General features: G+C 30.2%; 1 protein-coding gene across 1 annotated transcript in view; it reads left to right on the forward strand.

Annotated features, from left to right (window-relative positions):
* Nucleotides 1-13,263, forward strand: part of Ggamma30A (guanine nucleotide-binding protein subunit gamma-e) — a 128,124-nt gene extending 114,861 nt beyond the window's left edge. Inside the window, exon 3 of the mRNA XM_088181528.1 lies at nt 11,904-13,263. Within this exon, the coding sequence (XP_088037654.1) occupies nt 11,904-12,009 (106 nt within the window). The 3' untranslated portion in view covers nt 12,010-13,263. The remainder of the gene's footprint in view (nt 1-11,903) is intronic.
* Nucleotides 13,264-13,533: the final 270 nt, after the last annotated feature.

Genomic DNA, 13,533 nt, shown 5'->3' on the forward strand with positions numbered 1-13,533 from the left:
AGGTAGTCGATGAACAATCGACTACCATTCAGTATCGCCAAATGTCACGTTGTCCCTGTGTTTTTATTGGAAATACTTCTGGTGAGAGTGATATTCGATCAGAGATGGAGATTTTATTTGCGATAAGGCTTCGAAGATGCTCGGCTTCAATACGCGGAGCGCGTGTCACTTCAATAATTTATTAGCGATTCACGTGCTGTACGATTAGCAAGTTTATAGCATTTTCAAATATGCCTTCTTTGTCTGTAATCCGAATCAAGCGAAGTACCCCCTTATTGTTTACGAGAATTCATTGAAAATTTCTGTGATATCCCAGTATATGTAATTTTTGCTAAAAGCGTTAGAAAACAATTTATTGTATCCACGGCGTGTCTACTCAATAAAGCACTTTTTAAGTTTATAAAGGGCGGTGTTGACAATCTGTAAATTTATCGTTTATAATTAATTATATTTTTTTTATTATTTTTAATAATTTATGAGAGTCCTATTTTAATTTTTAATTTATCTATATATTTAAAGAAAATTATTCAGAACATTCACACCGATAAAGTGGTACAGAAAAAACGTTTTTGGCAAAGCGAAATCGATCCATGAAATCGTACAATATTTCTCTCTTCGCTCGAGTCACGTACTTTACCATGCCGTTCGAATATGAGAAAAATAATAATTTTCCCTCGAATTATTCATATTTTTTCCGTTGCGGCTTCTAAAGAGTAAGTCATACGCCAGTTATGAATATGTGACAAGTCTATTTCCAGTGCCATTCAAACAAGACATCGGCCATATTGCGCCACAGTCCGCCGCTTCTTTTTTCTCTTTGCAAGCACGACAACCTTTAACTTTATGTCACGTGTGTGTACCATGTATCATGTGTGTGTGTATTTTTTCCATCCCAGAAGAAGCCATTGAGCCGAAAGAGGCTGCACGAGAGGATCCCGAGGGGCACCAACCGGTAAAACTTTTACAACCGCTTGGTGGAAGGCACGCGCTTTATATGATAATTGCGAATAATTCCCCGGGCGAATTTTCATGAATACGCATAACTCGCACTACCTTCAGATACGTATCAGTGAAACTGTATTATGTTTAATATCAAATTTTAGCTCCAATTGAAATGAAGTATTATATATAAACTTTATATTAAGTTAGTATTTCCTTTCCCTGAAAACTCTCTCTGTCTCTCTCTCGGATTCAGATCAAATTTCAAAAAGATCAAAGCATATCAAATTTCATTTATATGCAATATTAGTTCATATGTGAATACATTAATATCACTTTTAAGAATAAAATAAATTATTTTATTTTAGATTACGTACAAAATTTCACACAAAAACCTTGTTCCTACACTAATAAAACTAATAAGCAAAATTATCATAACTAAGCAAAAACTAACAAAATTAATAATGACCGAATGCGGTACCTTTATAAAACTTTTATAAAGCTATAATATTGTTTGAATACTTGTTGATAATTATATGCAAGAAATATTTAAATATGGTAAACTTATACTCAAGAAATATTTAAATTTGATTTTTACCAAAATCAAACATAATTATTTAAAATATTCTAAAATTTCTGAAAGTTTTTTCAACGAAAATATTTAAATGGTTATAAAAATAAGGAATGACTAGTCAATGGAATTTTTGATGAGTAATCCAAAGTTCTACGCCTCGCCCCCAGACGTTGGCGTCCCCCCTTCCAAGATACAAATGCTTGACACATAGAAAAAACCTATTCTTAGGACTTTTACGAAAAAACGACATTGAAAAAAAAACTGTTTTCGACTATCATTATTTTATAAAACCCGGTTTTCGAAGTTTTACAAATAAAATAACGAATAATTCAAGTTTTTTTAAGTTGAAAATAATGAAGTAATTGATTTAATTTCATATGAAATTTATTAAAAAGCAAAAAATAAACTGAACAAATTATTGTAAATATACTAAAAATAGTATTTTTAAATTTTATTTTGTGTTCCTCTTCAGCAAATATGAGTATAAAAAATACAAAACGTCCACTGATCAATCACTGAAGGATATCCTAAGTATCATTATAAAATTTCCTGAAATGGAAAATATTCTTTCGGTGCGTAACGAAGAGCTTTAAATACTTTTCAGAGCATCAAATAGCAGCGGTACGCGACAATTGGGCGACGGACAAATGGGCGATTCCGGTCAATTGGGCGACGGTCAATTGGGCGATGGTTATTTGGGCGACGGTCATATGGGCGACAGAAAAAACTTGCACGCTTTGCTTTATTGTAAATATTAATAAAATATACATTAAAATGAAAAAGTATATTAAATGCTAAAAACAATTTTATTTTCAAATTATTAACTCATATTATAATTATATGTAATACCATGTAAATATTCTATGATATTTTTTCTATTGAACCTCAAAACTTTTATAAAAATTCTTTGGTCTATTCTTTTTATAAAGATATCCATTCCAAACATATTTTTCCTTGTCTTTTTGACTCAATATGCCTGAATTATCCATTTATGAAGAATATAAACTGTGGTAACTCAAATTAGTCGTTCTCAACAATGATCTATAAAAACCAATTATCTATAAATAGCACATAAAATATAACCCACATGTGATAAAAAGACACATACTTATTTTCTTGCTGTACTGAATTTTTTTACCAAAAACACAATGACACTGTGACAAAGTGTTTTAAAACCACGACAAAAATAATTTTCAAAGACACAACGAAACTTTTTGCGAACATTTTCAGTCAAAATTCAAAAGTATACTGAGCGCTAGTTATGGGTTTTTATATTTAAATATAACTACCCTATCTAGTTTTAAATAGATAACTGTAAAATATGCGATTTTTATGAATTCCCAAAGCTTATTCTCACACTAATTTCCAAGGCGCAAAACATAAAAAAAATCGCGTAAAGGGCAAAACCCACGATAAACATGTATCAGCGCTAGTTCTAGGTTATTATATTTATATATACCTACCCTATTCAGTTTAAAATAGATAACGGTAAAATATGCGATTTTTGGAAATTCCAAAAGATTGTTCTCACAGTAATTTATGTCTCAAAACATAAAAAAATCGCGTAAAGGGCAAAATCCACGATAAACACTCATCAGCGTTAGTTCTGTGTTATTATATTTATATATAACTATCCTATCTAATTTAAAATAAATAACTGTAAAATATGCAATTTATGGAAATTCCAAAGGTTTGTTCTCAGAGTAGTTTCCTAGGCTCAAAACATAAAAAAAATTCGCGTAAGGGCCCACTATAAACATTTATCAGGTAGTATACTTATAATAAAATTACCGACTTAAGCCGTGTGTTTTAAGTGTTTTATGATATCGGGTAACTCTCTTAAATTCTTGAATAAAAAAAATCACTTTAAGTGATATTTTATGATTAAATAAGCACAAATGATAAGTAAATATATACATACTATATCTTATGTAGGTATATTATATTTTGTTTAGACCAAATAATGTTTTCATCTTTTAATTCTATTCTAAAAAATATTACTTATATTTTCGTATGTACGTATATATAATATATATAATATACATATATATATTTTTTAATATGTATTAAATTATGTTAATTAATTATAAGATCATGATTTGCATCACATTTATTTGTAATGCATTATTATTGTATCGCCCAAAAGACCGTCGCCCAAAAGACCATCGCCCATTTGTCCGTCGCCCATTTTGAATCGCCCATTTGACCGTCGCCCAATCGCCGTCGCCCAATTGACCGTGTCCCAAAGCAGATCCATTTTTTTATCCTTTTGTTTGTAAACTCATATTGATTCATAATGTTTTCAAATTAGAAGTTTTTTCTAGGAGTTCTTTAAAAAACTAATTAGTCGATTCCTCTACCCCAAAAAATCTGTTACATTTTTTTAACAATGATCACGAACAAAAATCTAACAAAATAATAAACATTGCAGAACTAAATAAATATATATTTAATAAATATATTTACATATGTATACTGACTATTAAAATATTTCATTTCGTTTTATTTGTAACTAATGCGGTTTATAATCAAAATATTAACCGCTTAATTAAAATTTTGAATATAAATTATAAAATTGAAAACCGGGTTACAACATTTAAAAATCGGTTTTCGAATTATGAAAATTTAATGAAAAAAACGTTTTTTATTAAAGAGCCACATGTATGCTTCATTAAGCCTGCCGTTGGCTTTCGCCCTTAGTAGGTTGAGCTTCCGCAAAAGTTCACGTGCAGTGAATGGCTATACTACATCGGGCCCACCGCCGGGGCTCTGTTCTTAGCCAATCAAACCCTTTCATATTTACCAATAAATGTTGAATATAATAAATAAATATCAAGCATATTTATTTTGTTTTTTGGCCAATTAGAGAATTGTCATAACTCGTATATGCTGGTATTTTTTTAATATGTGCTATATATGCTTGTTAACATATGGACCGTATAAATACATATATGTATATCATAATAAACTTTTAAAATTTTCTTTATGGATCACATAATATAAATTAACCAACTATTTATAAGCCGCACGAAAAACTCTCCGCGTGTTTGATACATCTAATTTCGTTCTGATAATCTGATATTTTTTCGGATTACCGAGATTTCAATCATTGTCTGTTCTTTATTAAGATTTTTATCGATTTTTAATATCACTGTCTAAAGAAATGTTATTACTTAAAAAATCGTAGATGCTTTTCACCCAAACTAATTATTTTTTGCAGTACCAACATTTTAAAATTTATTTTATCAAACTAGGACATTTATTTTTACACTCTACATTCTTATTTTTACCCTTTAATTTTTGTTATTGATAATATATCAATTAAAATAAATATTTTAAAATTAATTATCACTTCAACTGACATTCAAAACACTTCTGCTACACAGCGCTTCGCTGAAGTAAGATATTTTGAAATATTTCTTAGAATAATAATATGAACTTAATCCCTTGTTTACCAAAATATGTTATGTATCGTACGTAGGTAGTGTTTCTTCTCGGAAAATAATATTTGCTGAATCATGAAATTTCGTACATTTTTTAACAAAACAAGGCTTTATGAAAATTTTTGATAAATCAGCAAATTCTCGAGAATTTTTAAATGATTGTTTTTATTCGAATATTTTTAAATGTTTTACAACCGCTGAATTTTCTTATAACGCTGCATAAAAAGTGGGTCCGTGCTAGATGTTTAAAAATATGCATGCTTTCTTGGAAGCTTTTAAGAAAAGTCAGAAGTATTTGAATGACAAAAATTGTTAACGATTTTCTCAACTACTCTAATTGGCCTTACCTTCACTTTGGTAATTTAGGTTGGCAAAATAAAGATAAGGCCAATTAGAGTAGTTGAGAAAATCGTTTACAATTTTAAGAGTAAAATTACTTCTGATTTTTATTGAAATCATTAAAGAAAGCATGCATATTTTAAAACATTTATTTTTTAATTGTGCTCTTTTTAAATATGTTTATTTCTTTTAATCATATTATCATAAAATATAAATTCCTAACCATTATAAATGTTACATTATTTATTTGCTTCTCATTAATTCTTCTCAATAATTATTACTACAGTGCTTTTTTTAAAACTTTCTAAAAAAAAAATTTATAAGCTCCAAATTTTCTTAAAACGAAAGAAGTTATGTAATAAATTTATTATAAATTAACACCTACTTAAAAACATTATTTTTAATATTGTTAGAGATTATAAATCATTAAAAAAAATTTGTGACAGAATCTCTAATAAATTTAAACAGCTTTTTATTGAATTTGATTTATCTTTATAATTTTTTTGTCTTCCAAAAGGGTGGACAGTCCTCAACACTCAACGTTTATTAGCATTTAGAGCCCCAATTGCCCTCGATTCTTTCACTCACATTTTATTTACATTAATCTCGGGTCTGCAAAATACCTCCACCATTTTTTGCTCAATTTTTCAATAGGTAAATCGGGGAGTTACCCTCGCTCGGATGAATCAAATGGAATTTTTTCGCATAGGACTGGGGCGATTTTAATCAAAAAGGCCACTCATCCCGTCGCCGGCTGATAAACCTGTCACGGGTCAGACGGGAAGGAAAATTAGAGAAAAATTGGCCCCCGACGGAAGCGGATGTTCGACCCGAGTACTCAGGGGCGGCCATAAAATGACAAACCTATTGTGTCCCAGGGATAATAATTAATTATCAACCCACGGAGCTTTTATAGCAAAAACAAATATGCGTGTATATTTATATAGAATAAAATAATTTTTGTACCGAAAAAGGAGTAAGTGAACTAAACTCATTCAAAATAATGAATATTGTATCTATAATATATAAAATACCTTCATAAGATAAATTATTTAATAAATGTAATATTAAAGGCCAAATGCTTGTAATGAATAATAATTATTATTAAAAATACAAAATAATTTATCATCTTCAGAAGTCTAAATATAATATTGTGTATCTCAACAGTACGTGTCAAGTAATGTTACATTTCTCTACACGTGGATTTAATGTCACTTGTTCCGCTATGTCAAACGCTAACTCAAAATCACTAAATATTTTTTATTTTGAAATTCAGATATCAATTTTATGGGTTGTTGTGAAAATTTACGCAACGGACGCTCGTCGTTGAAAAATGTTACATATTTTCGCACATCCCGTGCCATTATGTACAAATTATACGCAATGCTTAAATTATGCAACGGATATACAGATTCAAACTCGAGCCATGCCATAGGTATGTCATGAATAATGCATGCTATTTTGGATATGTTTGTCGGCAGAACGGAAAAACATGCCGGGTCAAGGATGAGTGCGTTTATATTTTTTTACCATAATATTTACCCGAAAATAAATCATCCGTCATAATAAATCACCGAGGTTGTGCGAACTGAGTGGACCAAGTTGTAATGACCAGATAGACACCTCTTATAATTTGTCTACCATATAAGCAATATTAAATGCATATTATAGCGACGAAATCATGTTTTTATCTCAAATATTTTAAATACATTCCAGTTGCATTCCCCATACGTATATGTGTGTCACATAAGTACACATTCTTATTAGACCCGAAGATCAAGGAATTGTTAACATTATTATAATAATTAGTGTACTGATTAATTAATGATAATTACATGCATAAATGCATGTTTTAGAAAAACAATTTATTTACAAACATTTTTTTCCACTTACCGTAGTTCCACTGTATATATTAACCTCAAATTCTTATGTTCCTTTATCTCCCAAACATGATAGAAATTTTAAACAAATGTTTTTCTGGTGTAAGCCACGACTTGCACCACTGATTTATTATTATTTTTTATTTAAACGTTTTTAATTCTTGAATTAAAAACGAATGATAAACGCAGATATATATTTAATCTTATTTAATTTGAATATTTTATTTTATAAAGATAGCATTACGTATCGCCAGCAGAATGATATGTGTCACACAGTCCACAGCAGTGAAGTCAACAATGCGCCTTCCATATGAGGCATTAAATTAGTTTAAAAAAATTCAACAAATAGTAGGTTTATGTCTATTTCGTACCGGGACAAAACCAAATACTTGTTTTTTCCTAATTTCGTTTTACGTTTTTTATCTGAACATTTATAAATGTTACTCATTTGTCTTAATAAATCGCATTGGTCGTTGAGTTGGCCCAGCTTTATAAATTATAATAGCCAGGGCTGGCCTAATATAAAGGGGTAAAGTTTCGGGTCGGTTAGTGACATCTGCCGGTCGTGATATTAACTAACCGCACGAGCTCTTCGCGCGTGCCGTCGGCGCCACAGGGCGACCAATAAAATAATTTTATGGCCCGATCAAAGTGGAGAGATGTGCAAAGTTTCGCGTGCGCTCTCTTAGCTGCCAGACGATATTGTATTTGTTCTAGTGCGAGTCAATATGTGACCGCAGCTTGCACGCCAATTGGGTCGAGACTGTAACGAATAAAACATAAAAAGGATCGAGCTGAAAATGTTGCCAGATGCGAAAAAAACACTTTTGTTTCACTTTCAAGGGGCGTTGTATTGAAAAACTGGCGACAATGTTGGCAGCCACATATTTTAATATGATGCACTTAATTGTGAATTAACCTAATTCCACAATGGATGAAAATTACTAATTAATGCCCCTTGCTTTCACCATTGTAATACATATTTAATAAAATCTCATATTGTTTAATATTAAATAATTATAATAAAAAAAGAAGAGCTGATAAAAAAATATTATTTTATATTCCCAAAGTGGTCAAAGCGGGTTCGAATAACGAACAAGCAACTGTGAGCAAGTGAAACAATATACTATTTGTCAAATTCTAACTAGAAAATGAATCGACAATAACAAAAATATTGAGTGAAAAACTGATTGCTAAAATGTCGATATTTATATTTACATCAGGTAAATTAAAAATTAAAAATGATATATTCAGGATTGACTGAAAATCAATTTAATATTTGTCTGGTGAATGGTGACGGGTGACAATTAATCACAGATTGCACCACTGCAGTAGAATTTTATTGATGTATTGTTATAATAATTACATTATTATTGAATGCTATGAATGCGATCGGTGGACGAAGCGCCACCGGTCGTCGTCTTTTCTCGTCGCCGGTACTTCAGTGTTGCCAGAATGCCGCCTAGCTTGTGGCCAAATTAATCAGTCCCTCACAAATACCTTTTTGTATTATTATTATTGACCTTATACAAAATATTTAATAAGTATGGAGTTTTTACCAGTTAAAACTTGCTTTTACCGACTTTTTATCGATTGTTCGTTTTTCAAGTCATTTTTTCCAAATATTTAAATCGTTATTTAAAATAAGTATTCCATTTGCGAATTTTAGTGTCAGAAACTATAATTGAAATGAATTATTTTATCATAAGTGATTTCTTCACCACACATGAATATCTAACAAACGTATATTTTTAATTATTATTAAATCTCTTAAACTCTAATTTGTCCACTTTGTCATATGGCCCACTCCACTCCGATTAATTACCCGTATAAATAATACATCGCGGAAGCGATCTGGCGATATTTTGATAGGTCGACCCCGCAGGTCGTTCGGGAATATTGTGCGGTGCGATTTTAAAGTGAATATTTAAAAGGTCTCTTCTAATTTATGTCCGTCCCCTATCAGGCCGAACAATATACGCGCATTATCAGGCCGACCCCATTAATTTGAGCCTGAATTCAATTTCAATACGAGCACACCACGCGGTTTTCGGATGACATGGCAAAAAGGGACTCGTACCTACGAGTGCGACCCCCGACCGCGAACAGATTGAATCCTGCATAAATATTGTCCAATTTCAACCCCCAAGATAATTTAACAAAGTAAATTAATTATTCCTAGCTAAGAACTTTTTCGTTTAAAAATTAATAAAATACATAAACAACGAGCCAAATCCTAATACTTCTTATATTTGTAGCTCACAAACAATTAGATAAAATAAACTTGAACCATTATAAAAAATGGCTACTAAATTAATATTTAATATTTTTCTTATTCTAAACTGAATTTTTATATTTTCCATCAAATAATGTTTTTTTATCAATTGCTTAAAATATTTTTAATTTAGTCTTATTTGATATTACATTTTTAAGAAACATTAATTGAGAGAAATTCGTGTCTATTTAATTACTAAAAGTTATATTTATATATTACATATTGATGTTTATATTTACATCTAACCTTGTTAAAAATGACTAACGGATAAAAATTGTCACCAGCTTCAAAGGCATTTATGTGGTTTTAACCGTCGAACCCAGCTGAAATTCCAAATCTGACGACAAAACCGCCCTTGTATGGCTACTATTAAAGTTTTACATACCGACTAAACCAACTTTTCAAAACTTTTCTCACTCTACCCTAACATATTAAAATTTCCCTTTTGAGCTAGTTTCTTATAATAAAATGAAGCCGTAGAAAAATATAAGTTTTAATTATAGAATTTTTTGTGCTTCTTTAATGTCGTCTTCTTTCATCCCTGTATAAATGTATTACAAATCAATATTCTAATAAAAAGAAATACGAATATTGTATAAAATATAATTTTTATTTTTTTCTTAATACACGTACATAAATTCAAACAAAGGTAATATTCAGACATTTTATACTATCGAATTACTTTTATCAAACTGTATATATTAATTAAATTATGAAGAGATCTTTTGTACACATTACAAAAAAATACATATTTAAATTATATATAGACAGGAAAGGGACAATCAATATTAAGACGTTTTAATGAGGTGATGTGTTTTTCAATTTCTATCGAATTATTCAGAAAAGTGATTATCATTTAAATATAATTTCGATCGATTATCACAGATTAGGTTATATTAATTTTCAGCCAATTTTTCATAGTGTTTGAGTATATATAATACATGCATATATGATTGCTAAAAATACCGTAAAATATGAAGATGCGTTAAAAATAAATATAAATAATCAACACGATAGACCAGTCATATGGGTCTGTGACTGATACCTGAAAAAATTAGGTTTGAATCCTATATGGACCCTAGTGTTTTTAAATTTCTAACGTATCTGGGAGATCATAATTTATGATTGTTATATTTTTAATATTAATCGATCGTCAAATTTAATGTTTTCTTAGATTTTCTTAGCCGAATATATGAATAATTAAAATAAGTCATATTGCTACTGAAGATTTACAATAAATAAAAACTTGTAAGTTGATAATATTTGAGTATAAAAAATTAAATATAATTTTAATTCTATGCTTTGTGTACATATTTTCTTTGAATTTCGCATTGGTTTTTGTTCACTTGCAAATTTTTTATTCTAATATACTTATAGATAGACAAACATTAACTTATCAATAGATAAGAACCACTCCGTGAAGCATTCATACATATTTACCCACATCACCTATAAAATTAAATCGTTATCTTGATATAAACATTAACTTTTCATTGAAACCTAAATTTCTATGAGTACAAAATTCCTTATATAATAAATGAATAATTTATCAAATTCTTCTATTAAATTATATATTCAAAATTTAATATACTAAATCTAAATTATATCATTAAGCCCACTATTGAGTTGCTTTCAAGTAAAGTTTGAACTATTTGGCTATTGAAAATCTCATACTTTTTTTCTTTTGCTATATTTCTGTGTCAACAAGGAAACGAGACAATAGCGTAAAGGATGGAACTACACAAAGGCCTTCGTTACCACCAGAAATAATCATGTAAATAACACGTTTTTATCGTAAATATTCTCCGTCATTGAAAGAATATTTCTTTGTTGCAAAACGGATAAATCGGAAACAAAAAACCACCGGATCTATAAGATTCTCATTGCAGTATACGACCTTGGACAATGCCCATCAAACAAATGTCACTTTTTAAAGACGTATTTCTATTTCGCTGTTCTAAGAAGCAAATACATTTATTGGATGGACGATCACTGCATGGTTGTGATTCATCATCAAGCCCTTAGTATTTAATGCATGTTTCCAAGGAGGAGAGGGTAGTCACTGGTGGACACTGAGACACTCGTAGACTCTGACAGATAGGCCCCCACCACTCACCCGCGGACAACATACGATCATGGATCAGCACACATCCCGCCGCCAGCTTCTTCACCACCGCTCAGAAAATATACTGTCGCTGCCACACCAATCAGAACTCTGAGGATCGTCCACTGACACCATTCCTAAACTAAAAACACTTAAAGCAACAAAAAATAAAACACTTAAAGCAACCATGATATTTTTTAGGATATAACACATTTATTGGGGTCCCCCATTTTTATTGCCAAGCTTGTATATTAAATGTGTTAAAACTTTCTTTTTTTTAGAGTACTATTATTATTAGGATGTCAAGCATTGTAGCAAACATTAACGATTGTTTTTTCTTTATTTTCAGAATGAGGGAGTACGTTGAAGAGAACGAAAAGAACGACCCCCTGATTCACGCCCCTGACAAAAAGAGTAATCCATGGGCGGAAAAAGGGAAATGTGTAATTATGTAAGGACACCAAACAACAGCCAGAGAGACGAGGGGAGGGGACGGGAGAGAGAGAGAGCTACACCAAAGAATGGAAGATAAAAACAACAAGTTGGATGCTGTTGCAGCAGCCCGAGTCTCGGAGACAATCGCTTGCTTCCAAAACATTCCTCATGAGTACATTTGCTACTCACCAAAAAAAAAAACACCCCTAACAACAGCCAGGACTCGGCGTACTATTACACATTCAATAACACGAAGCTTCTTTTTCAAAAAAATATAAAAAAATAACGTTCATTTTTTAAAACACGTAGTCGATGTATAAAAATATTATAAAGAAGACTGTTTGTTTTGGTATGTGACGACATGTGATATAAATTTTTATATGTGTACGAAAATAAGATATAGGAGGACTTTCCTCCGTACATAAAACACTGTCGCATCCTCTCGCTTATGTGTGCACTTGTGAAGTTATACTGTTGCAAGATATAATGAAGGCATTGTTGATTTCAAACGGATGGCGTATAAAAAGTTGTATCACGTAAAAAACTGTCATGGCGTCAAATTTTTTGACATGTAAATAATAATTATATATTTCGCGCAGTGGAATTTTAATTCGCTGTGCGACAAAAGCGGCGAATAAAGCGGTAATAAAAGTTTCATTAACATTTTTATCACTATGATTTTTCGCCCCGAGGGCTAATGATTCAACTGAATAATTGACGTTTCGCATTGCGTAATCTCAAACGCCGAATTTTCTTTCAATTAATCTTAGATAAGATTGCGCATCGTCTCTATACAAAACGTCGAATGTAGATAAATTAAAAAGTAAATATAGTTATTTGAATATTAAACGAAAATGACACTAATAATCGAATAAAATTTTCACTATGACAGTAGTTATGCACGCGATATATTTTTATACGCGTCGTCATTATTTTATTTATTAATTAATATTAATACGCATTATGTTATATTATATTATTATTAAATTGTGTGTTAACCATATTATGTATCTTATGACACGATTAAAATCATTATCACTTCGCAATTTCTACCTGTCCTCTATGTAAATCTTGTGCGAAATCATTAGAATTAACACTTTTTTCAATATATACATACACATATGTATATGTAGTGACGTATGTGTATGTGTGTGTATATCTCGAAAAAAATAATTTAATATCTCTCTAGTCATAAATTTAGAATCTTTTTATTAAATATATTATTTGATCAATAAAACTTTTCTGATTGTATTGAAAATGATCTGTGTGGCAAATTGTGTTTTTTAACATCCGAGTGCGTATATATTGGACAATGAAACGATATTTTAACATAATGATTAAATAATAATTAATTAAACATATAAAAAATAAATATTTCAATTTAAATTAGTCGTATAATACTAAAAAAAAAAACATCAAGCTACGTAAAGTAGATTAAAATTACGAATTGACTCTTAAAAGTTGTCGTTTAAACCTGTACGAACTTAAAACGATTTAAATAAATAAACTATAAAATTTGTTATTAAATGATAAAATGAAAAGGC

Source organism: Plectrocnemia conspersa, unplaced genomic scaffold (assembly GCF_051122295.1).
Source record: "Plectrocnemia conspersa isolate PC_06_02 unplaced genomic scaffold, ASM5112229v1 ptg000002l, whole genome shotgun sequence".
Taxonomy (NCBI): Eukaryota; Metazoa; Arthropoda; class Insecta; order Trichoptera; family Polycentropodidae; genus Plectrocnemia; species Plectrocnemia conspersa.